The following is a 26,557-nucleotide window of genomic DNA, read 5'->3' as shown; positions in this document are numbered from 1 at the left end:
CCGGAAGCCGAGCTGGAAGGACGCTGTGAGTGAGAGCTCTCCTCCAGCCCAGCGCTACAACGGCCTATTTCGGGGGTTTTACAGCACCGCTCGATGGGGAGATCGCGAGCCACCAGGTCCTCGTCTGCCCGGGGATCATCCCAGCCACCCCCGGGTCCGTCATCCTCCCTGAAATCATACTTTCAGCCGCCCGTGCTCCCGCCGGGCGAAGGTCGCAAGATGGCGCCGGACGACCCGACCGCGTTGCCGCGGGACCTTCCCACCGCCGCCGCCGCTGACGAGCGAAAGCCGAGCGGTGCACCCGCACCCGTCTGCCGTGGACCCCCTCTGGGAGATGGAAGATCTGGGACACCCCCCGTGTGATTCCGGCCGCAGCCAGGCCGCGGGGGTGCGCGGGCCGCGATCCGGCCTAGGCCGCATGGACGGCGTGGAGCCTGCAAGCCTGGAGGCCCAGCGCAGGCACACGGAGCCTCTTTACCTTCCTGGCCACACGGGATCCTGGGAAGGCCGGAGGGCCCATCAGGAGCCTTTGCTAGCTGCATCAGCACAAGGGGTGAGTGAACAGCCTCCCCCCCACGCCTCCTCCCCCACCTCTCCAGGGACTTACACGGCCATTCTGCAGCCCCACCTGCCCTCCACGCAATGCTCAGAAACATTTCCCCGTCTGTTACGGACGGCGTCGGACCCAGAGATGAGAGGGTCCCCTACCCCCATTTCTTCAGGCGCTACAGGAGACCCCCATGGCCTCCCCAGCCGAGCGGTAGCAGCAGCTCCCCCCCTCTCTGAAGTGGGGGCCCAAGATGCCTTGAGGCCACTCGCTCCCCCCAAGGCCCAGAGGCAGCCCCGCTCCCGGGAATCCAGCGCAGTCAGAGGCCAGGACGCCGGCCGCCTTTCTTATGCCCAGGTAGCCCATCCCCGCTCCCCACGGTCCCAAGGGGCCTCTCCGGACCCTATGACTCTCTCTCCCCATGCCACATCCTGGCCGGATCACGGACACCCCTTGTCCCCCTGGCCCCCCTCCACGGCCTCGGGACCCCCGCAGGGAGGCTCCGCCCACCGTCCCCCCCAACGTCCCTCGAGTCCCCGCTTCCCCACGGAGCGACATGGGGATGGACACCCCCCCTGGCACGCATATCTGACCGCTATCCCAACTAAGGATGACTTTAAACAACTGGTGGCGGACGTGAAAGCCACCTGCCGAGCTGAAATCCAGACCCTGCATGCCGGCCTTAAACACCTAGCTGAAAGGGTCGAGATGGCGGAGGAAGAGATTCAGGAGACTAAAATGGCTGTACACCGCACCCAACTGGAGAACTCGGATCACCGCCTCCTCCTGCGGGACATGCAGCGCCACGTAGAGGACCTCGATAATAGGGGTCGCAGGAACAACATTCGTGTTCGGGGCCTCCCGGAGACGGATGGACCCGAGGACCTACAGACTTCCCTGCAAACGCTATTTAACGAAATGCTGGGAGAGGACCCGGCCAAACATATTGAGATGGACAGAGCACACCGGGCCCTACGTCCTAAAGGCCCTGCTTCCAAACCAAGAGATGTTGTTTGTAGGATACACTCCTTCCCCCTCAAGGAAGACATTATGACTAAATCCCGATCAATTCGCAACCTCATGTTTGACAATGCCCCGATCCAGGTGTACCCGGACCTCTCCTGGATAACCCTCCAAAAACGTCGGATGCTGCAGCCTCTCCTCCGCACTTTGCAAGACAGGAACATGCCCTACAGATGGGGTTTCCCCTTCTGCCTCACGGCCAGACATCAGGGGAAATCGGCCTCCCTTCGCTTTCCGGAGGACCTCGACTCATTTTGTGACACCCTGGGCATACCTGTCCCTAAACTCCCGGCCTGGGACTTGATAGCCTCCCCGCCACCTCCGCCGGTGCTCTGGCAGAAGGTTCCCTCGGCCAAGAGACACAGAGGACCGGATCCGGATCGCAGACCGCCTACGCACAAATGACACGGATTCCCCCGCCGGTGGAACTCCCTGCAGTTTATTTTTGACCCGGTTTCCTCCTTTTTTCTTTTTTGCTCTCCCCGGAGTGCTCACTCTCACTTTTTTTTTCCCCACATAGGGTTTGCTCCCCCTTCCCTCCCCCGAGGGCCTGAGCTTTACAAGGTTTCTACTTGGAACTGTCTTTTACCTGGGCTGGACTAGGTAGAGTCCGAGAGCAGTTCGACTCCCAGGTTACTGACCCCCCCCGTGGTTCATTCCACCCCTTGGTTCCTCCAGAGACTATTGACTGTTGGTGTCTACCTGCCCGGCCCCCCCCCCCCCTTTTTTGGTGTTTCCGGGCCAGGAGACCTATTGGAACCGTTCAGGCTCGGTGTCCCTGTAGGGCATCCGGACCTAGCGCATGTTACAGCTAATGCTAGTTATGTTCTTTGTCTATGTTTCTCTTTTTTCTTTCTTTTCTAGATCTTCTCTCTACCCCGCCCTCTGTGTGGATATCGCTAAGAAGTCGTCTTGGTCGCCAGTCTTTCCCCGTCGGTCGCCTCTCTCCCCGGGACACTCTTCTCTTCATCGGTCTCAGCTAAGTATGACTATCCCCGACCACCCCCCTGACTATGGCTAAGATACTGTCGCTCAATGTCCATGGGCTAAACTCCAACAAAAAACGCCATCTTGCACTTCGGGAATTTCGGCAATCCGGGGCGGACATAGTGATGGTCCAGGAAACTCACTTTAACCATGGCGATTCCTTTAAGTTTGCCTCTAGACATTTCCCCCAGGCTTTTCAGGCCTTCAGTACACGCAAGCGGGCGGGGGTGGCTATACTTGTCCGGAAGGGTTCCCCCTTTACGTGCAAGTCGACATACCTAGATCCACAGGGCCACTATGTCATACTCCGAGGTACCTGGCACACGCAGGCCCTCACCCTGTGTGCCCTTTATGCCCCTAACGTACGCCAACACCGTTTCCTGTCCGGAGTTTTGTCCCGCCTTTTTAGAACACGCTCCGAGCTTCTGGTGATAGGGGGGGACTTCAACCTTGCTCTGTCAGTCCCACAGGATCGCCATGTGGGAAATCCGCAGGCGCCCCAGCCCAGAGTCCTGAGGGACTCTAAGTTGTTCCGCCAGATCACCAGAAGGCGAGCCTTATTTGACGTTTGGCGAACCCTGCACCCCCAGGCCCGCCAATATACGTTCTACTCGGCCCCCCACCGCACTCACGCATTGACCACTTTTTTGTAAACAATCACACGTTGAGGGCAGTCCGCTCCGCACACATCCTACCTATTTCCTGGTCTGACCACGCCCCGATAACCATGACGCTAGACATTGGGGTCCCGCTTCGCAAGCCTTGCAACTGGCGACTGAATAACTACCTATTGCAGCATCTCCCGTCCAAAGCGGAGCTGGAGTCTTCACTCCAACTGTATTTCGCTGAAAATGATACTCCAGACGTTACCCCCCCCCACCCTGTGGGCTGCCCACAAAGCCGTTATACGGGGTCGCTGCCTTGCCCTCTCCTCGGCACTGAAGAGAGATGCACAGGCCGCCAGGCTGCTGGCTGAAGGTCGATTGAAGACCCTCGAGGCTAAGCTCCAAGGAGCCCCTTCCCTGACACTGATTAAGAAAATTGTACAGACGAGAATGACTCTAAGGGATCTTGCTCTGGGATCAGTGGAGAAGGCGCTTGTCCGTCTGCGACAGCTCTATTATGATAAGGGGAATAAAGCACAGACCCTGTTGGCTAGGAAACTGGCAGATCAAACACAAGCTTCTACGCCTTCCCAAATCAAAACCAATAAAGGGGACCTTTTGTCTCATCCGCAGGCCATTGCGGACACGTTTGCGGCCTTCTACACTGATCTCTATAACAAGCAAGATATACCCCATAATCCACCCTCCCCCGCATTGACTGCCCGCATTAATAGTTACCTGGAAAACATGACACTGCCCCGACTGAAGGATTCGGACCTTCACGACCTTAACGCCCAAATTACAGATGAGGAACTGCTAGAGACTGTAAAAGCGCTCCCGGCTCACAAATCCCCAGGCCCTGACGGATTCCCATACGAGTATTATAAGACATTCCTACCTATCCTGAGCCCCTACATGACCAAGATGTTCAACTCCTTCCTAGCGCGTACCCCGGCCCCGACTGAGATGCTGGCCTCCTTTATCTCTGTCATTCCGAAGCCAGATAAGGACCCGACTCTCTGTGCCAGCTACAGGCCTATTGCTTTATTGAATTCAGATTTGAAAATTTTCACAAAAATTCTAGCGAATGGCCTTAACGCGATTCTTCCGGCTCTGATCCATAAGGACCAGGTGGGCTTTGTACCTTACAGACAGGCGGGAGATAACACTAGGAAAGTCATTGACCTGATAGACGTAGCTAATAAGACTGCTCTCCCCTCCCTGGCCCTGAGTTTAGACGCAGAAAAGGCATTTGACCGCCTGAGCTGGCCTTTCATGATGGCGACTTTACGCCACATGGGATTTCAGGGTCCTTTCATGCAAGCAATACGGCACCTCTATACCACCCCCACCTCGCAAGTTAAAACTCCGTATGCTGCGTCTCCAACCTTCTCTATTGCCAATGGCACCCGCCAGGGCTGCCCCCTTTCTCCCTTGCTGTTTGCTCTCTGTGTGGAGCCCCTGGCGGAGGCCATTAGAAGCAATCCAGATATCAGGGGCATTTCAGTTCGGGATAGGGAATTTAAAATATCTTTATTCGCTGACGATGTCATCCTCACCCTGACTCAGCCTAGGACATCCCTACCAATCCTGAGTGCGGAGCTGCAGCGATACGGGGAGATCTCGGGTTACAAAACGAATGCCTCCAAATCAGTGGCCCTCCCGATTAATATGCCAGCGACGGAAGAGGCTCACTTACGAGCGGTGTTTCCCTACAGATGGGAGAAATCCTCTCTTAAATACTTGGGGGTTCTCATTACCCCCTCCTTCCATACCCTCTACCAGGCCAACTTCCCCCCCCCTCTATAGGGAGATCAGGGCACTTCTCCATAAATGGAAGGCTCACCAAATATCGCTCTTAGGGCGGCTCGCGTCTATTAAAATGGTGATCCTCCCCAAACTCCTTTACTTATTCCAGACGCTCCCAATCCCGATCCCTTACGCCCACCTCCGTATGCTCCAGAGGGACTTATTGAAGTTCCTATGGAACTATAAAAAACATCGGGTTCCCGCCTCCGTCATGATTGCCTCGCGCTCGGACGGGGGTCTGGCGTTCCCCGACCTGGTTAGGTACTACCAAGCGACACAGTTACGGGCTGTAGTCTCATGGTACACGCAGTGGTCATACAACAAGTGGTCGGAGATAGAGAGGCTATGGTTGGCCCCGATGCACCCGAATAGCCTGCTCTGGGGCACGGAAACACAGGTTGATACGAATCGCCTACTGGGGCCGATGGTCCAGCTTAATCAGCTCTGGAGGAAAATCTCCCGGGAACACAGGCTCCACTCGGAGGCGTCCTTGCTAACCTCGTTTCTTTGTAACCCTAAACTCCCGGACGGCCTTACTCACCAGATGTCTTGGCCCTGGGCGTCCCGGGGCCTATTTCATCTGGGACATCTAGTGGACCCCAGATCGAGAAAACTGCTGTCTTTCTCGGACCTACAGAATAAACACGACCTCCCCCAACGGACATTCTACAGTTATCTACAGATCAGACATTTTGCGCAAACAATAGCTCCAAGACTCCAATTTTCCCCGCCCACCCCCTTTGAACTGATCGTACTCGAGGGACGGAACCGTCGGGGAATGATATCAGATATATACCGCATTCTTAACGCGCACCACTTTCCCACAAAGGGCAAGCACAAGTATATGCTGAGATGGGAAAGAGAGCTGGATGAGGAATTCCCCCTCGAAGCTTGGCAGGGGGTGTGGAGGCAGGCGGCCAAATCCTCCCTGTGTACGCTTTACAAGGAAAATTTTTATAAAATTCTCTACCACTGGTACCAGACCCCAGCCGTGCTCCACAAAATCTATCCCTCCGCCTCTGATCGATGCTGGCGCTATCTACAGGACAGGGGTACCCTATTTCATATATATTGGGCTTGCCCTTTGATAGCCCCATTCTGGACATCGACCCAACAGCTCCTTGGCCGGGTATTTGAGGTCCCTATCCCGTTTACGCCCAAGTTTTATCTCTTTGGCCTGTCCCAACCACGGATGGCTAAGCCGTCCCGGCAGCTCCTGCGGCATATCCTTACTGCAGCCCGTTGTCTAATAGCCCTTAACTGGAAGAGTCGACTGGCCCCACCTATGGAGGCCCTCTACTCCAGGATTAAGGATGTGGAATTAATGGAGAAAATGACGGCCAGAGTGAGGGACAGGATGGAGGAATTTGACCGAGTATGGGAGAGATGGCGGCTGCGGGAAGACTAGGGGCGAAATGGTTGAGGTATGACGACCTGAATTTCTGGCACTTTCTTCTCTTTCTTTTCTTTCTTTTCTTTCCCCTTTCTCTGTTTCTCTTTCTCATCTCTCCTGTTTTTATAGCGAATCTCATTTGCTATGCATTTTGTGTCTGGCTTAGGCCACACGGCAGCACGTACTGGGTCATGGGGGTTATGGGGTGGATGGCTGACTTTTGGGGCCTCCCGCCCCGTGACACTCCATCGCCCGAACTACTGGACTCTATTGCACATGTCTGTGCTCCGTTGATGCCTGACTCATTTCTATATTTACTTTTGCATAGCCCTTTATGTGTTTGTCTTTTATTGCACTTCTGTACTGTTTATATACCTCTGTTTTCACTGATGGTGAATAAAACGTTATTTGGAAAAAAAACTATAAACAAAAACATAGCGGTCTTGGTTTGCATACTAATTACCAACGCAAACCGCCCGCAGACCATAACGGCCACATAGGTATAAAAATAAACATATGACAAGAAAAACACAAAATCCCAGGAAATAAAAAATAGAAATTAAAAAACAAGGGCAGTATGCCAAACCATACTCAATTTTAGTCTCCATGTCTATGAAGAGGAGATTTTTACTATATTGATAAACAAAAAACAAAAAAATTAAAATAAATTATAACAAAAATAAAAATGAAATAAAAATAAAAATAAAATAAAAGTAAAAATGAAAATAAAAATAAGAATAAAAAATACAAATAAAGTCAAAAATAAAAATAAAATTAAAAATAAATAATAAAAATAAATAATAAAAATAAAATAAACATTGGAAATGAAATAAAAATGAATAATAAAAGTAAAAATAAATAATAAAAATAAAAATATAATGAAATAAAACAAAAACATAAATTAACAAAAATGAAAATAAATAAAAATAAACCAAAAATGAAAATAAAAATAAAAATAAAAAGAAGAATTTGCATCCTCCCATCGATTCAAATCACGTTAACAGAAAAGAGGAAAGAAATATAAATGTGAAGAAAAAATCGCATCCTCCCATCAATTCAAATCGAGTTAACAGGAAAAAAAGGGACCCTCCACTGATATTAGCATAGATTCCACAAAATCACAACAGAAAAAAAGAAAGAGAAGAAAATGGAGAAATCATGAATTGTCTATAAACGCATTGATATCAACATCTACGTTAAGCCCAAAAGGAGTGTAACATTTAATTTTATGGATCCAGGCCATTTCTAATCTCGATATACCCCTAACTACGGAGCCACCTCTCCAAGGTAAATTGAATTTATCAATACCCAAAAATATGGTTTTAGCCGGATTTTTATTGTGCCATTCAAAATAGTGCCTAGCTACAGAGTGCTTCGGAAAGCCATTAATAATGTTAGTTATATGCTCATTTAGACGCTCAATGCCCTTTTAGTCCTCCCAACATATTGAAGCCCACACGAGCATTGCAATAAATAAACAACCCTTTTTGTGGCGCATGTAATAAATGGTCTGATATTATGTACACGCGGCGTACTGGATGATATAAATGAATGAGTGCGCCTCTGCGTACAGCCACTAATAGAACAAACTCGACATCTCCGACATTGATAATAGCCCATCGGTTGTTCAAAAAAACTTGGTCTCAAAATAGGGGGGTTAAGAACATTAGGTGCCAACTTATTCCTCAGAGAAGGGGCACCCTTATATATCACTCTTGGCCTAGTTGGTATGACTTCATTTAAGACTGCCCAAAATCTGCCAGTGTTTATTGATAATTTTTTTATAGCCTGATGCTGGACTGAAAACGTAGTTACAAAGGGGATAAGACCCGTTTTATCATCCAAATTTGTCTTCACTCTCTCCTTTTAATAATTTGCTTCTTTCAATACCTTTAGCGGCTTGCAAGGCTTGCAAGGCCGGTCTAAGTGGTTTATCCTCATAACCCTTATCGACAAAACGTGGAGATAAAATGTCGGCTTGTTTGTCAAAAATAGCAGGATCTGTGCAGTTCCTTCTGATTCTCAAATACTGACTCTTGGGTATAGAGTTCAGCCAAACCTGATGATGGCAGCTATCCGTTGGGATATAAGAATTTGTATCGGTGCTTTTAAAAAAAAAAGTGGAGGTAAAAAATTGTTCCCCAGATTATATATATATATATATATATATATATATATATATATATATATATGTGTATATATATATATATATATATATATATATATATATATAGTTAGATCTAAGAAGTTAATGCTGACTTGACTAGCTTCAAAACTCAACTTGATCCCTCTTTGGTTCGAATTTAAAGAATCCATAAAGATATTCAAATCTTCACGGTCCCCCTCCCACAGGAGGAGGATGCCATCAATGTACCGAACCCACAGTTTCAGCTGGGGCTTGTGGCCAACATAGATGACATCCTCCTCCCATTGGGCCATAAAAAAGATTCGCTAAACTGGGGGCATATTTAGCCCCCATTGCCACACCCCTCTTTTGATTAAAAAACTTCTGGTCAAACCAGAAGTAATTATGTGGGGCCGTAAACCTTAACAATTCCATAATGAACATAATATGCTCATCAACAAGGCCTGAATCCCGCCTCAAGAAAAACTCTACTGCAAACAAACCCATCTCGTGGGGAATGATAGAATATAAAGATGCTACATCAGCCGTAAACCAACCACATACTGTCAGTTGAGGTATAACCAGATAGTACATTAATGACCTGACGTGAATCTTTGAGGTATGAACGCATATTCCGAACGAACGGTTGCAGAAAAAATTCAATATACTTGCCCACCCGGGACGTGAGTGAGTCAATACCACTCACTATAGGTCGCCCCGGGGGGGGTAAGTAAGACTCTTGTGGATTTTTGGCTGATAGTAAATTATGGGTGTACGGGGTGCTTTCGGAATTAGAAAAGCCTTTTCTTTCTTATCCAGAATACCTAGCATAAACCCCTTTTCCACAATATTCTGTAATTCCCCCCAAATAGAGGGGTTTGGGATCACCTTTCAATACAGAATATGTATCCTGATCCCCCTAGGATTCGGTACACTTCAGCCATATAATCGGTCCTATTAAGGACAACGATCCCACCTCCCTTATCGGCGGGTCTGACAACTAGATCTTTGTTGTCGCAGAGGGTGTCCAAACCTGTTGTAAGTTCAGATCGCATGGAAACCCTCTTAACCACTTGCCGACCAGCGTACGACGAAGTACGTTGACAGAATGGCACGGGTAGGCAAATGGGCGTACATGTACATCCCTTTAAATTTGCCGCCCTGCCATCGGGAGCGCGCCGCCGGCGGCGCGCTCCCGCGCTGGTCGGGACCCCCGTGAGTCCCGTCGTGGGACCCGCGGACTCGATCGCCGCGGGCATCCCCGCGATCGTCTCACAGAGCGGCCGAATGAAGAAATGCCGTTGTAAATAGCATTTCTCCATTCTGCCTAGCAACTAGTGACGCTGATCTCTGCTCCATGTGATTGGAGCAGAGATCAGTGTTCACTAAATGAAAGCCCAACCTCCCCACAGTTAGTAACACACCCCTAGGAACACTTAACCCCTACACTGCCACCCACTGGTTAACCCCTTCACTGCCAGTGTCATTTACACAAGAATCACTGCATTTATATAGCAGTGATTACTGTATAAATGACAATGGTCCCAAAAATGTGTAAAAAATGTCCGATGGGTCCCCCACAATGTCGCAGTCACAATAAAAATCGCAGATCGCCGCCATTACTAGTAAAAAAAATAATAAAAAATTATTAATAAAAATGCTAAAAAACTATCCCTATTTTGTAAACGCTATAACTTTTGCGCAAACCAATCAATAATCGCTTATTGCGATTTTTTTTTTTTTTTTTTACCAAAAATATGTAGAAGAATACGTATCGGCCTAAACTGAGGGAAAAATTTTTTTTTTATATATTTTTGGGGGATATTTATTATAACAAAAAGTAAAAAATAATGCGTTTTTTTTTCAAAATTGTCGCTCTATTTTTGTTTATAGTGCAAAAAATTAAAACCGCAGAGGTGATCAAATACCACCAAAAGAAAGCTCTATTTGTGGGAAAAAAAGGACGTCAATTATGTTTGGGAGCCACGTCGCACGACCGCGCAATTGTCAGTTAAAGCGACGCAGTGCCGAATCGCAAAAAGTGGTCTGGTCTTTGACCATCAAAAAGGTCTGGTCTGAAAGTGGTTAAGGGGCATTGCCTCCAGATCCCTAAGGACAACATCTCTAAATACATGAATGGAAGGAGCTAAGGCCCCAGGGGGATTAAATTTCGAAGCATTACCCAACCCAGAATGTTTATAGTCCGTAGACCTCACAACCTTTTCTTTAATAGGGTTGGAAAGAATATATCTTTTAGGCTGGGTTCACACCACAGCGATGCGGGAACGCTGTGAATCCGCGGCGTTTTCCCGCATCGCATTACTCCCGCCGGCAGTTCACACTGCCCTATGCGAAAGGCTGGGAGTGTCAATGAAATGTTAATGACACCCCCAGATCCGTCCGCATATCGCAGTGCGATCTGCAGACTCGCACAGGAATCGGATCGCATGGTGTGAACACCCATGCGATCCGATTCTGTTGCGGACCAAAAAAAAAGGGTCCCGTGCGAGTTTGCTGCGGGTGCGATGCGAATTCAGCCATACTATCTGTATGGCTGAACTCGCATCGCTAGGGAGATCGGATGTGATTTGCACTGCAGTGCGGTGCGAATCACATCCGGATCTCCCCCCCGCAGCAGTGTGAACCCGGCCTTAATATTTAATTTGCGGATATATTTATGCACATCCATATAAGTCTCAAACTTATTAAGCTGGCGAGGAGGTGCAAATTTTAATCCCTTATCTAGCACAATCTTTTCTGATTGAGTTAGATCTACTGTACTAAGATTAATAAATACCAGTGCCTACTGTGGCTTTTTCCGCTTTAGCTCGTATCCTTCTTCCTCCTCTAGTTCCTCTTTTCTGTCTCTGGTTCTCTTGGTGCCTTGCCCTGGTCTGTGAAAACCCCCACTGATTTAGGTTTGCGGCAGAGAGGCCCAGATCCTGCATAGTCAAGTCCCCCAATATTGGAACTCTGACCATTGCTGGGAGGGCCAATCCCTGTCGTATTCGGTTGGTTAGACCGGTCAACCTCACTATCTGCGTTAGGGCCGTTTAAGTCTCGCTTAACCTTAAAACCTATTTTGCGTATTAACCCCAAACTCGAGATCATCTCCATTGGCAGGGGGGAAAGAAAAACTGATGGGAGGACCAAAATTGGAAGATCCACTATAATTAGAAGGTCCCCCAATGTTAGGGAATCCACCTAAATGCTCAAAGTTATATGATCCACCTGGTTGTATAAAACTTGGAAAGGGGGGGGGGGGGGTGGAGCATTTTGATATACCCCGTTAGTATAAGGCCCTTGTAACTGAGGAGGGGGAGCATTTTGATATACCCCGTTAGTATAAGGCCCTTGTAACTGAGGAGGGGGAGCATTTTGATATACCCCGTTAGTATAAGGCCCTTGTAACTGAGGAGGGGGAGCATTTTGATATACCCCGTTAGTATAAGGCCCTTGTAACTGAGGAGGGGGAGCATTTTGATATACCCCGTTAGTATAAGGCCCTTGTAACTGAGGAGGGGGAGCATTTTGATATACTCCATTAGTGTATAGCCCTTGTCCCTGAGGCGGGGGTGGAAAGCTCGAATTGTAGGGAGGAGCAGGGGGATTACCCCCGTCCACGACCACCTCCTCCAAAGTTAAACTTAGGACGATGGGGGAGGGGGAAACAGGGGGTAAGGGAATGGTGGTAAAACATTCTGTGATTTTAAATTGATTTTTTTGAAATTTATTAGGGGATTGCTGAAAACATCCCTTACCCTTAGAGAAGGGCCTTAATACACTATGTTGCAGAGCTCTATTGTTAACAGGAGGTCCCACCATTTGGTGGGTGTTACCTCCTCCTGGAGGTTGTAAAATCACCCCATCTGTCTGCATTTCATCTTGTTCAGCCAGAATTTTATTCTGCCACTCAAAAACAACACCTCCCTGGTAGTCACCCAAATCTCTATTATTCCGGAGTGCGGCTGTCCAGAACTTCCTTTTTGCCTCATGCAGGTCAGTGATGATGTCGCTGATACTTTGGCCAGAATGCAGCACAGTGGTGTAGTGGTTAGCACTCTCACCTAGTAGTAAGAAGGGTTGCTGATTCAAATCCCAACCACGACACTACCTGCCTGGAGTTTGCATGTGCTTGCGTGGGTTTTCTCCAGGTACTCCGGTTTCCTACCATACTCTAAAGACATGCAGGTAGGTTAATTGGCTTCTGTCCAAAATTAGCCCTAGTATATGAATGGGGACATTGGATTTGTGGGCTCCTTGAGGGTAGGGACCGTTGTGCGTGTGCGATGTACAGGGATAGGGGCACTTGTAGACGCTCACTGGATGGACTGGTGTCTTTATTCAACCTTGCTAACTATGAAACTATGAATGTGGTATAGCTTTCTGATTGAGGTGTTTCAGAAAACTATACCACATTTTGGCCACTAGATGGCGCTGATGATACAGCCATTCATCTCTGAAATTAGTGACATTCGTTCAGCTTGCGCCCATGCTTCTGCCTTTTTTATGCAGTGAACATTTTATAAAGCGTGCATGCATACACTAATTTTAGTTCAAAATTTTTTTTTTTTTTTTTTTATTTAATAATGAAAAAAAATATTTAAAGTTCAAAAAATGTTTCACTGATGACCTCTTGTGGTGAGACATGTTACTGCAGTAACACATTTTATTCTATAGATGTTAACTGGGCCAAATGTTGACAGTGGGCACAATGGTTTAACTAAAAACGATCAAATGTTGTGTATATAAAGAGATTTTCCATCACGGCGGTAAATCTTTGCACAAAAAAGGGATTTAATCCCTGGCTGTCGGTGGTGAAAGGCTTTGCAGGGCCTTAAACCAAGGCGGGCAAATCGGCCTGATTAAGGCCTGACGGCTGAAACACGTTGGATTTCTTTTTGACTGTGTTTTCCCCTGCAATAATAAAATTATGTTTTAGCCTACTTCCATGGCACCAGCTTTTCTCCTTTTTTGCGTGGACTATATGTAGGTTTACAGAGACTTCACAGGCTGAGTTCTTTAGGCTCACCAGGCATTGCACAGGAGGTAGTAGCTTGGATGCACCTATTCCAAAGGTGGGCAAATGTCCTAGGGGAAATATTGATACCCTTATTTGCTTTCTGATCAGAACCACCAGCATTTGCTAAGGGTTAGCTGTCTGCTAGAAGGCTGGTCTAGTTAAAATTGTTATAGATGGGATCTGAGAAGCTAAAAGTGGACCTGTCATGGGATTTATTTTCATGAAGGGTGCAGCATGCTAAGCATGTATGTGTATATGAGTACCTCCCCCTGGCAATGCCTTCATCTGCTTTTTTTTTTCTCTCTCCAGAAGAATGGCACCATCTTTGTTAAGGCATCAGCCACAGTCCCTGCCTCCTTTGTGGACCGAGGTGCCAGTTCAGAGAAGACAGTCATGTAAATCATGGTTGCTGTTTAGTTTTCTGGTCAGGTGCCACTCGCAGGATCTGCAGGTCTGTCCAAGTGACACCAGTGAGGCCTATAACTACACAGAGCTCAAAACTGCCATTCTGCTCTTCACACCACTGTGCAGCGGTGACAGGTTCCATCATGGCGACTTAGCTGATGAAGGCAGTCATCACTCCTTCTTTTTTTTTTTTTTTCTTCTCAGTCCCAAATTCAAATCCCGGACGAGCCCCCATTTGTAGCGCAACCCCCCCAGGAGATACTGAATTATTCTGTTATTTTTGTCTGCACATCTGACAAGGACACACCTTACTCACACAACACTTACGACACACCTTGAGGTATTTTAGAGAATATATTAAGGAAAGAATAGTCTAAAAAAGAGAAATGATTAGCAAGTGTACTTATGCATCACTCACAGGACCTGTAGGTCTGTCCAAGTGACCCCAGTGAGGCCCAAAACTACACAGAGCTCAAATCTCTCATTCTGCTCTTCACACCACTGTGCAGCAGTGACCTGGTCCATCATGGTGGCTTGGCTGAGGAAGGCAGTCATCACACTTTTTTTTTTTTCTCAGTCCCAGATTCAAATCCCGGACGAGCCCCCACTTGTAGCGCTACTCTCTGCCAGGAGATACTCAATTGTTCTGTTATTTTTGTCTGCACACCTGAATAGGACACTCCTTACCCAACACTTACCGACACACCTTGAGGTATTTAAAATAATTTATTAGGGCAACAATAATCTAAAAAGGGAAATGATTAGTATGTGTACTTTTACAATCAATAATGTTAATCTGAGAGATCTGGTTAAACACCTGCAGTATTCTAAATAACAATAATAAAACTGAACTGCATTTTCCTAGCAACAGTGTACAAAGACAGTCCTAAGGTGCTTTAACAGTTAACATTTAGTCACACTAGCCAGTAAATGATAAAAAAAAGTTGGGGCCTTTGAAAAAAGCACAGCAGTTCCTAACAGATAACAGATTAACTTTTGCAATGGTAGTCCCTTACCAGACCCAGAGTGCCCTTTTCTGGGTCTCTGAACATGTCCTCTGATCCAGTAAAAGTCAGACAGGGGTAAAAGTTGCTGTGATTTTTCTTTTTAATTCTGCTGAGATAGTGTCTAATGTCCTTACAAGCAGCAGAAGTGCCCTCCGGTACAGTCTGAACACACCAGGCACCCAAATCACACCTCGCACCCACCCAGGGAGAAGGTTCCTGATCTCAAAGGTAAGGTAAGTAGTTTCTTTGTTTGTTTTTGATTGTGGTCAGCTATGGCAGGGTTCAGGCAGCAGCCCAAATGCCCACCTGCCTGCTTCAGGACAGTCCTCTCCTATTTCCTCAGCAGCCTGCAGACCCACTTCTCCTTGGACATACAAATAGTCACAAACACAATTTCTCCTGCACTTGGGAGTGAGCCTGCTCGGGATGAATATGCTATATCTCCATCTTGGTTAAACAAGGATAAGCCATGTTTTGCTGCCCTCTAAAGACTGGGGTAGTCTGATATTCTAAAACCACAAGAAAAAGAAAGGGTGCGCCGACCTAGTGCATTATCCTAAAATCATAATTTTATTGGTAAAAAGTGGTAAGTGTTATACTCACAAAATTAAAATTGAGTTAGAGCTCATCACATGGTACACCACTTCTCCTTGCTCTGTTGCATCAGCTAATCGCCTCCAGAATCAAATCAGACCAAGCCAGAATGGCTGCCTTCTGCACTAGAGATCCTCCATCGATAAGCATTGCAAAATTGGTCTTCCTAAAGATGGCTGCTGGACTTCTGCATTAATGAATGTTCACTTTAACCCTGTCCGCACTGCAGAAGGATAATACAGCAGTGGCAAAGAAGTTCCCTAGCAGTTACAGTATCAGGTTACACCTACATTCTATACCAGGGATATGCAATTAGTGGACCCCCAGCTGTTGCAGAACTACAAGTCCCATGAGGCATAGCAAGACTCCGACAGCCACAAGCATAACAGCCAGAGGCAGAAGCATGATGGGACTTGTAGTTTTGCAACAGCTGGAGGTCGGCTAATTGCATATCCCTGTTCTATACCATATAAAGTCTAGGTTGGGGGAGGAGGGGGAGCAATCTTACTAACATACAGACAGGGCCACTGGTGGAAAACATGGGGCCCTTTACAGCCTTCCAACCCTGCCTACACCCCCTCCCGTCTGGGTGCATTGGAGCAGCGGCACTGGCTTTATTCGCCTACACCCAAGAAATGGAGTCTCTCTTCTGTTCCCACCTCCTGGGTCCCTCTTAGTTTATGGAGCCCAGGGAAATGTAAGTTAAGCCCTGGTAAGCAAGAAGGGGGGGTGGTCTTGTAAAATTCATTTATTAGGCAAAAATTAACAAAGCTGCCTTGGGCCCCCCTGTTTAGCTGATGGGGCCTGGGCCCAGTACAACAGGACTGGTTGTACTGCCTTATCAGCGGCCCTGCATACAGCAGAAACTAGTAGGTTATTTCACTTTCCAGTAGCAAGCACAGTACAATGTTTGTATGGAGTGATCCTTAAACTCTGAAGAAAAAATTTCCGAACCCTAAGTACTCGGAAACGGCAGCATACATTGAAACAGTCATGAACTCTCCATTGTTTCAGCCTATTCTGAACCCAGGTCTTTATTTCCCTATAAAAGGACAGGTTCTCTTTCTGAATAAACAATGTGGCATTGAACAGTTTGCTGCCTGCAGAGTAAGCGGGGGGTTTTGATGGACGTGGAGTGACAGGCTTTTTAACCCATTGACAGATGCGGTTAGTTTTCTGTTAGCTCGCTGCCTCTGAAGGGTCTTTGTCATAGTTTTGCTTCCCTTTTTTTTTCCTCCTGTACAGAAAGGCGTTTATTTTTGTATTTTTTTATTTTCAGCAGTTGAAGCAACTCCCATCGTGTCGGTGATTGTGAAATACAGGAGTAGAGCGTAAACTATTCTGTAGGCGTGAAAGATTGTTTACGGAACAATGTGCGATTTAAGGTTTTAAACATAAATGTTTAGAGTATATAAAGGCTGATGGTATAGGAGGGGGATTGACTGACTGGGATAGGAGGAGGACTGACGGGATAAAGCGGGAGACTGGCGGGATAAAGCGGGAGACTGGCGGGATAAAGCGGGAGACTGACCGGATAAAGCGGGAGACTGACGGGATAAAGCGAGAGACTGACGGGATAAGGAGGAAGACTGACGGGATAAGGAGGAAGACTGACGGGATAAAGCGAGAGACTGATAAAGCGGGAGACTGACGGGATAGGAGGAGGACTGATGGGATAGGAGGAGGACTGACTGGATAAGGAGGAAGATGATGGGATAATAAGAGGATTGACTGGGATAGGAGGACTGATGGGATAAGAGGAAGATTGACGGGATAAGGAGTAAGACTGATGGGATAAGGAGGAAGACTGATGGGATAAGAAGAGGATTGACTGGGATAGGAGGAGGACTGACGGGATAAGAGGAATATTGATGGGATAAGGAGGAAGACGGACAGTATAGGACAGTGATGGTGAACCTTGGCACTCCAGATATTTTGGAACTACATTTCCCATGATGCTCTTGCACTCTACAGTGTAGTTGAGCATCATGGGGAATGTAGCTCCAAAACATCTGGGGTGTCAATGTTCGCCATCACTGGTATAGGAGGACGACTGATGGGATAAGGTTGGAGACTGACGGGATAAGAGGAGGACAGATGGGAAAAGGAGAAAGACTGACGGGATAGGAAGAAGACTGATGGGATAGGAAGAAGACTGACGGGATAGGAAGAAGACTGACGGGATAGGAGGAGGACTGACGGGATAGGAGGAGGACTGACGGGATAGGAGGAGGACTGACGGGATAGGAGGAGGACTGACGGGATAGGAGGAGGACTGACGGGATAGGAGGAGGACTGACTGGATAAGGAGGAAGATGATGGGATAATAAGAGGATTGACTGGGATAGGAGGACTGATGGGATAAGAGGAAGATTGACGGGATAAGGAGTAAGACTGATGGGATAAGGAGGAAGACTGATGGGATAAGAAGAGGATTGACTGGGATAGGAGGAGGACTGACGGGATAAGAGGAATATTGATGGGATAAGGAGGAAGACGGACAGTATAGGACAGTGATGGTGAACCTTGGCACTCCAGATATTTTGGAACTACATTTCCCATGATGCTCTTGCACTCTACAGTGTAGTTGAGCATCATGGGGAATGTAGCTCCAAAACATCTGGGGTGTCAATGTTCGCCATCACTGGTATAGGAGGACGACTGATGGGATAAGGTTGGAGACTGACGGGATAAGAGGAGGACAGATGGGAAAAGGAGAAAGACTGACGGGATAGGAGGAGGACTGACGGGATAGGAGGAGGACTGACGGGATAGGAGGAGGACTGACGGGGTAGGAAGAAGACTGACGGTATAAGAAAGAAGACTGATGACATAGGAGGAGTACTGATGGGATAGCAGGAAGATGGATCAGGACAAAGAAGAAGACTGAAGAGAGGTGGAGGAAGACTGATGAGATGAGGGGGAAGGCTGACCAGGACAGGAGGAAGACTGACGGGATTAGGAGGAAGACTGATAATGAGGAAGGCTGACCAGGACAGGAGGAAGACCGACGGGATAAGGGGGGAGACTAATGAGATAAGGAGGAAGACTTCTCTCCTCCTGTGTGTGTATAACGGAGCTCTCTCTGTGTTCGGAGGCAGCGTTGTTACAAGGTCCCGCCTCCACCCCCCCAGACCAGCTCATGTGATAGTGGATTGAAGGTTCCACCTATCACATGAGACGGTTTAGGGGGCGGGACCTTGTAACGGCGCACCCGCCGAACACAGAGAGAGCTCCGTGATACAACGCGGGAGATATCCGCTGTCTCTGTGTGTTACAATGGTGAGCCTGCAATGCACAGTAAGGCTGAATGCACAGGCACAGGCTGCAATGGTGGGCACAGTGAGGCTGAATTCACGGGCACAGGCTGCATTCACGGCACAGTGAGGCTGCAATGGTGCACAGGCTGCAATGGTGTGCACAGTGAGGCCGAATTCACGAGCACAGTGAGGCTGCAATGGTGGGCATAGTGAGCCTGCTTTCATGGGCACAGGCTGCAATAGTGGGCACAGTGAGGCTGACTGAGCCCTACATAGTGCATCTGAGAGGAAGTCAGTGACAGTGGCACCAGGCCAGTCTGAGGGGGGGGTGTCACTGATTTAAAGGGGAATACGATGATGTAAAGGGGCACTGATCTGATATAAAGGTTTCCCCCTTATATTAGTAACCCCTCCCCTTTACCTTAGTGTATTCTTTCTGCGGAAGATGGTCTCTGGTCCCAAGAGTCCCCGCCCCCCCACATTTCGAGTTCCTGTTGTCTCCCTTGATGATTGACCACTTTTAACTGGAATTTGCCTCTGACACTATGTAAGAAATGGAGCGGCGGCTGCCTGCTGATGCTGAGACTTAGTTGCTTGCTGCAGAGAGAAGAGAGTAGGAACACCAGTGGCCGGGCGCCCCTAAGCAGCTACCTCGCATCGGCCCTGACTCTGATGGGGACCCTTACAGTATGTAAGGGTAAATATGATCAAGGACCCCTGATGTTCATATTGTAAGTGGGACTGTGATGAGAGCACTGATTTAATGGGGGGACTTTGATGGGGACCCTGATGTAAGAGGGGACTCTAAACTAAGGGGAGTCTGATGGGGACTCTGATGTAAGGTGGTAGGGCCGGATTAATAGCATCATGTGCTTGGTGCTGAGGATTTTGGTGGGCCTTTTACTGGGCACCCTTCTGCTTTCCAAGAGCCTGTGCTGGCATGCGTCCAAACTCAAAAGTGCGCAGCCGCACAGGCATAACACTAGGGAAGCCTGGCATTTGACTTGCCAGGTTTCTGTAAGGGCCGTGCATTGGTGTGCACTTTGAGTTGAAAGAATGCAGCTGCGCAGGCCTAACACTATGGAAGCCCCAGACTTCTGTAAGAGCCCTGCATTGGGGTGCCCCAGGCTTCTATTAGGACTGCTCATGCAGTGCCCATTAACAATCCCACCACCCTGCCCAGGCGGTGCATATGGAATGCAGGGCCCGTCAGGGGAGATCTCTTCCAATTGACCCATTGCTTTCCATGTCCTTTTTGGGGGGCTGGGCCTATATTAAGGTAGGGGCCTGGAGCTGCAGCTCCAATAGCCCCTACGTTAATCCAGCCCTGTAAGGTGGACTCATTCAGTTATAAACTTTTTTTTTTTTTCAGCCCCTGAATATTAGTAGAATAGTTTGGACCCCCCCCCCCCGTACAATAGTTTGGACACCCCCCCCCGCTGAGTAGTGTATAAATTAAGCCTAGTGAGCTGCCAAGGCATACTGGAACTTCTCCAGAACTAGTTCCACAACAAAGATCCACCAATCCTAAAGAGTACGGTAATCGGGGATTCTGGAGTACTCCTTCGTAAGGTCAGTGAGTTGGAAAATTTCAGATCAATAACGACGGATTTATGACCGAGTTGTGGTAATGCAAGGTTTTCAGTGAGTAATGATGAAAGTTTTTGGTTTCCTTGTTGTCGGGTACATCATCTGCTGCAGAGTTTTATTTTCTGTATGAGACCGCCATCCTTGTCGGAGGAAAGAGACCCGAAAATGATATTTATTACATTGTTACTGAGCGACGTGTCATCAATGTAGAATCATCTATAGAGGTGAAGGCTGATCAGCAAAGGCCAGGGGCGTAACTATAGGGGGTGCAGCAGTTGCGACCGCAACTGGGCCCTGTGCCCATGTAGCCCCCTCTACATATGGCCGGCAGCAGCATAGGCAGCTAGGGGTACCAGTGCACCATGCACATGGGTGGCTGGAGGTGGAGGATGACTACCCGGCTACTCAGAGTATCCCTCTCCATGCATTGCCACTCCGTCCGATGTCTGTTCTCCCCAGCCAGAGAAAAAAAAAATAATAAAAAAAAACTACTGATGCCAGTGGTGGAACTACAGGGCACAGGGCTCACAAAGGTCATACCTGTGACCAGGCCCTGGAGTTCCACCGCCGGACTCGGAGGGAAGGGCCCTGGCTGGGGTTCAGGGGGGGCCCTTCATGGTTTCTTGCATCGGGGGCCCTGAAAGTTCTAGTTACGCCACTGGCAAAGGCGGTATATGTCAGAGCTATATAAATGTATAATAATAATAGTGTGCGACTGTGGGGGAGGGGACATTAGAGTGTAAGCTTCTTTGGTGCAGAGTCTAGCTCAATATTCTCTATAAAACGCTTCGGATTACATTGAAGATTTACAAATATGATAAAAAAAAAGTCTTTTGATCTTCTATTGCGCAAATGTGGGAGGGCTCTCACTTTTTTTCGTGTTTTTTTTTTTTTTTTTTGTTTCAATCTCTGTGCCAAAGCGTGTCAGTGTATCTATTTTCGCTGCATTTGATTTATTCAGACGAAATACAACCATTGCACAAGCCTCCATCGAAGCCGTCAATGTGTTTCCTGCCTCTTAAAGCTTGAAGCAGCACAAAAAAACCTTCACATTGCTTCCTGAAATTGCAAAAGGTCCATTGCTCATCAGCCATCGGGAGTGGGTGACGGGAACAAATCCTTAACACTAGCAGAGAATCGCTTCCTCTATCTCGCCTTGAGGATCCAATGTTCTGATCGAACGCTATTCAAAGGAATTTAAACATTTTTTTTTTACAAAGGGTCAAGGAGGATCACACAGGCCGGCCATGGCTGATGTAGACCTGGACCACCTTGCCAACATGACCACTGGTGGCTCTGTAATCACCACCTATAACTATGACGAAGAGGAGATCTTAATGTGCACCAAAATTGACAGCAATAAATTTGGAGACGCCGTCGTCCCCATTTTTTTCTACTTGATCTTCACCATAAGCTTGTTGGGGAATGGCCTGATCTTGTTCCTACTCTTGAAATTTGAGAGCATCAAGACGGTGACCAACCTGTTCATCCTCAACTTGGTGATCTCGGACTTGCTGTTTACGGTTACGCTCCCGTTTTGGGCTTATTACCAAACCCACGGCTGGATCTTCGGAGAAGGTCTGTGCAAGGTGGCCTCGTCCACCTTTTACATCGGATTTTACAGCAGCATCCTGTTCCTGACCATGATGACCGTCGATCGCTACATGGCCGTTGTCCACGCCATTTCTGCCGCCAGGACCAGGAAACTCATGTATGTCTACTTGGCAAGCGCCGTTATCTGGGCGGTAAGCCTGCTGTCGACCATTCCCAAATTAATCTTGTACGGAACCAGGAGCGATCCCTTCTATGGGACTCTCTGCGTGGAGACTGGTTACAAGATGGAAACGATGCAATGGTGGGAGATGTTTGGGTACTGTCAACAGCTCCTCGTATTTTTCTTGATCCCATTGGTTGTCATCCTCTACTGCTACACGTTGATCGTCATCAAGCTGTACAGCACCAAAATGAACAACAAGGACAAAGCTGTCAAGCTGATCCTCCTCATCGTGTTAGCCTTCTTCATCTGCTGGACCCCATTCAACATCATCCTCTTCATCAAAGCTCAGAACCTATACCAAAAATACGAGGACGCCAACTGCAACAACACCATTGACTACGTCTACTTTCTCTGCCGAAACATCGCCTATTTCCACTGCTGCGTCAACCCCTTCTTCTATACCTTTGTCGGCACCAAGTTCCGGCACCATTTGGCCTCGCTGTTTGGCAACTGGATTAGGCGCGGGCTGAGGTACAGGCACCCAAGCCTGAGCAGTAGAACCAGTGAATATTCGCCACAGACCATCTACGAATAACTTCGACTTTATGAAGGACAATGGCAGTTGGCAACTGCAGTAACCTTTTATGAAGGACAATGGCAGTTGGCAACTGCAGTAACCTTTATGAAGGACAATGGCAGTTGGCAACTGCATTAACCTTTTCGTTTAGTTTTTTAGCTTAAGGATACATAACCCTTTTTTTTTTTTTTTTTTTTTTAAATCTTCCATTTAAAATTTTAGTTTTAGCTAAGTGAAGCTTGCTAAATGTTTGATAAAAACCTCATAAATGCCTGCTCGAAGCTTACTAGAAGCCAGCATTGCTCTTTATATTTTGGGAAGTCCCATTAGACTGCTTTGAGGGCTTCAGGCAGCTTTTTTGTATATGCTTTGTAAATGTTTTCTGAATGTGATCCCCCTTTGTACTAGGTTGTATCAGCTTCATTTTGAAGAAACGGGTACCTGTGGGTTTGGTTTACTAAGACGGAGAGTACAAAATCTGGTGCAGCTCTGCATAGAAACCAATCGGTTTCCAGGTTGTTTTGTCAAAGCTTAATTGAACAAGTTGAAGTCCCAACCATCTCAACCACGACACTACCTGCCTGGAGTTTGCATGTTCTCCCTGTGCCTGCGTGGGTTTCCTCTGTGTACTCCGGTTTCCTCCCACACTCCAAAGACATGCAGGTAGGTTAATTGGCTTCTGTCCAAAATTGTCCCTAGTATATGAATGGGGACCTTGGATTGTGGGCTCCTTGAGGGTAGGGACCGATGTGAGTGTGCAATGTACAGGGATAGGGGTAGACACTCAGGTTGAACTAGATGGACTGGTGTCTTTATTCAACCTTACTAACTAACTATGAAGTCAGAAGCTGATTGGTGCCCATACACAGCTGCATCAGATTTTGCACTCTCCAGTTTTAGTAAATCAAACCCAGTGCTTTTAGCTCATAGCCACCCAGGGATGATCTATGGTTATGGAGAGATGCTGGGGACTTCAATCACTTTGGAATGAATTATAATGATCATGGTGGGTGGAGTCAGAGACTCAGATTTACCTGCTAATGTCCCTAAGCGAAGGAAAGGGCGAATGTGGCCAAATACACTATATTACCAAAAGTATTGGGACACCTGCCTTTACACACACATGAACTTTTAATGGCCTCCCAGTCTTAGCCCTTGTACACACGGTCGGAAAAATGTCAGATTGGACCGTGTTGTCGGATAATCCGACAGTGTGTGGGCTCCATCGGACTGTTTCCGTCCGAATATCCGACGGACAAAGTTGGAGAGCTTGGCTATAAAATTTTCTGACAACATGATCCGATCGGACAAGATAATCCAACCATGTGTGGGCTCCATCTGACTTTTTTCCGTCAGAATGTCTGACCAACAAAGTTTGAGAGCTGGATATAAAAAATTTCTGACAACATGATCCGATCGGACCTTGTCCGATCGTTTGTAGAGAATTACGTTCGGACAAAGGGCCGCGCGTGCTCAGATCAAATTACGAGACCAAAGCTATTGGCTACTAGCCTAAACGTAGTCCCATCATAACGAATAAACGTCATCACGTTCTGAACTATCGGATTTTCCGACAACTTTGTCCTACCGTGTGTATGCAACACCAGTTTCGGACAAAATCCGTCGGAAAAAAATCTGACGGATTTTGTTGTCGGAATGTCCGACCGTGTGTACAAGGGCTAAGTCCGTAGGGTTCAATATGGAATTGGCCCACCCTTTGCAGCTATAACAGCTTCAACTCTTCTGAGAAGGTCTCTCCAAAATTGATTCACTATATTACCAAAAGTATTGGAACGCCTGCCTTTACACGCACATGAAGGTTAGCGGCATCCCAGTCTTAGTCCGTAGGGTTCAATATTGAGTCGGCCCGCCCTTTGCAGCTATAACAGCTTCAACTCTTCTGGGAAGGCCGTCCACAAGGTTTAGGAGGGTGTCTATGGGAATGTTTGACCATTCTTCCAGAAGTGCCTTTGTGAGGTCAGGCAATCATGTTGGACGAGAAGGCCTGGCTCATAGTCTCCGCTCTAATTCATTCCAAAAGTTTTCTATCGGGTTGAGGTCAGGACTCTTCTGGGAAGGCTGTCCCCAAGGTCTGGCTCACATTCTCCTCTCTAAGGCCAGTCAAGTTCCTCCACCCCAAACTCGCTCATCCATGTCTTTATGGACCTTGCTCTGTGCACTGGTGTGCAGTCGTGTTGGAACAGGAAGGGACCGTCCCCAAACTGTTCCCACAAAGCTGGTAGCATGACTTTGTCCAAAATGTCTTGGTATGCTGACGTCTCAAGAGTTCCCTTCACCGGAACTAAGGGGCCAAGCCCAGCCTCTGAAAAACCACCCCCCACCATAACACCCCCCCCCCCCCCTCCACCAAATGATTTGGACCAGTGCACAAAGCAAGGTCCATAAAGACATGGATGAGCGAGTTTGGGGTGGAGGAACTTGACTAGCCTAATGCCGCATACACACGATCTGACTTTCCGGCAGAATTGGTCCAACGGACTGGAATCCGACGGACAATTCGATTGTGTGTGGCCTCCAGCTGACTTTTTTTTTCCCCAAAAGTCTAACGGACCTAGAAATAAAACATGTTTCAAATCTATCCGACGGACTCAAGTCCGCCAGACTAAAAATCAGGAAAATCATTCGTCTGTGTGCTAGCCCGACGGATCAAATATGACGCAAGGGCAGCTATTGTCTACTGGATATTGAACTTCCTTGTTTAGTCACGTTTACATCATCACGTTCAAACCGAAAGGACTTTCGAACGGACTTAGTCCGGTCGTGTGTGGCCAAGTCCGTCTTGTTCAGAAAGTCAGTCGGGAAGCGCGTTGGACCTAGTCCGTCGAAAAAGTCTGGTCGTGTGTACGCGCCATTAGAGGGATTTAGATTTACCTTCACTGGAGCTAAGGGGCAGAGCCCAACCCCTAAAAAATAACCCCCACACCATAATCCCCCAAGATCCATAAAGACATGGATGAGCGAGTTTGGGGTGGAGGAACTTGACTGGCCTGCTCAACTCATCCTTTGGGATTTAGATGCTGTTGCCTTAAGAGTTCCCTTCACTGGAGCTAAGGGGCCAAGCCCAAACCCAAAAAAATAACCCCCACACCATAATCCCCCAAGGTCCATAAAGACATGACATGGATGAACGAGTTTGGGGTGGAGGAACTTGACTGCCCTGCATAGAGTCCTGACCTCAACCCTATAGAACACCTTCGGGATGAATTATAGTGGAGACTGCGAGCCAGGCCTTCTCGTCCAACACGAGTGCCTGACCTCACAAATGCTCTTCTGGAAGATTGGTCAAACATTCCCCATAGACACACTCCTAAACCTTGTGGACGGCCTTCCCAGAAGAGTTGAAGCTGTTCTAGCTGCAAAGGGTGGGCCAACTCAATATTGAACCCTACGGACTAAGACTGGGATGGCGCTAACGTTCATGTGCGTGTAAAGGCAGGCGTTCCAATACTTTTGGTAATATAGGGAATCAATTTTGGAGAGGCTGGCCCCTTTTTAAATGGGTCTGATTTTGTATTTAAAGGGCCAAAAATTGTACAAAAAATGGCTGCCAATCATGCAACTAAATTTGTACATAGACGATGTTTTTTTGGGCGTGCCCAATAGCAAGTCGGCCATGGCCACTTTTCACTGCTCCATGCTCTTCTTGCCACGCCCACAGACGTTTATAGCCACGCCCAAGAATAAGTAGCCACGCCCGCTTTATATTGCAGTACTCTCCTCCTGCTGCACCTCGTCTGCTCACCAGGGAGTTCCTCTTTCTGCGGTTGTAATGTGAGAGGGATGTTTTTTTTTGTTTTTTTGTTTTTGTTTTTTAGGATTGTTTTTCGAGATAAAGTGTTGAATTTTAGGGGGAATATATTGCTCAGCACACAAG

At 47.6% G+C, this 26,557-nt stretch overlaps 1 protein-coding gene across 1 annotated transcript; it reads left to right on the top strand.

Annotated features, from left to right (window-relative positions):
- Positions 1-21,335: 21,335 nt before the first annotated feature.
- On the top strand, positions 21,336-22,789 carry LOC143942622 (C-C chemokine receptor type 3-like). The gene has a single exon (XM_077463984.1). It carries the CDS (start codon positions 21,616-21,618, stop codon positions 22,678-22,680), a length of 1,065 nt encoding a protein of 354 aa, XP_077320110.1. The 5' UTR covers positions 21,336-21,615; the 3' UTR covers positions 22,681-22,789.
- The last annotated feature ends 3,768 nt before the right edge of the window (positions 22,790-26,557 follow it).

Source organism: Lithobates pipiens, unplaced genomic scaffold, assembly GCF_037356315.1.
Source record: "Lithobates pipiens isolate NorthernLeopardFrog02 unplaced genomic scaffold, aLitPip1_a1.2 Scaffold_30, whole genome shotgun sequence".
Lineage (NCBI taxonomy): Eukaryota > Metazoa > Chordata > Amphibia > Anura > Ranidae > Lithobates > Lithobates pipiens.
The sequence above is the reverse complement of the archived record's forward strand: the minus strand, read 5'-3'. Positions and strand labels throughout refer to the sequence as shown.

What these genes read in the sequence shown, in the direction of transcription:
- LOC143942622 (XM_077463984.1), top strand. Translation starts at nt 21,616, where the DNA reads ATGGCTGATGTAGACCTGGACCACCTTGCCAACATGACCACTGGTGGC.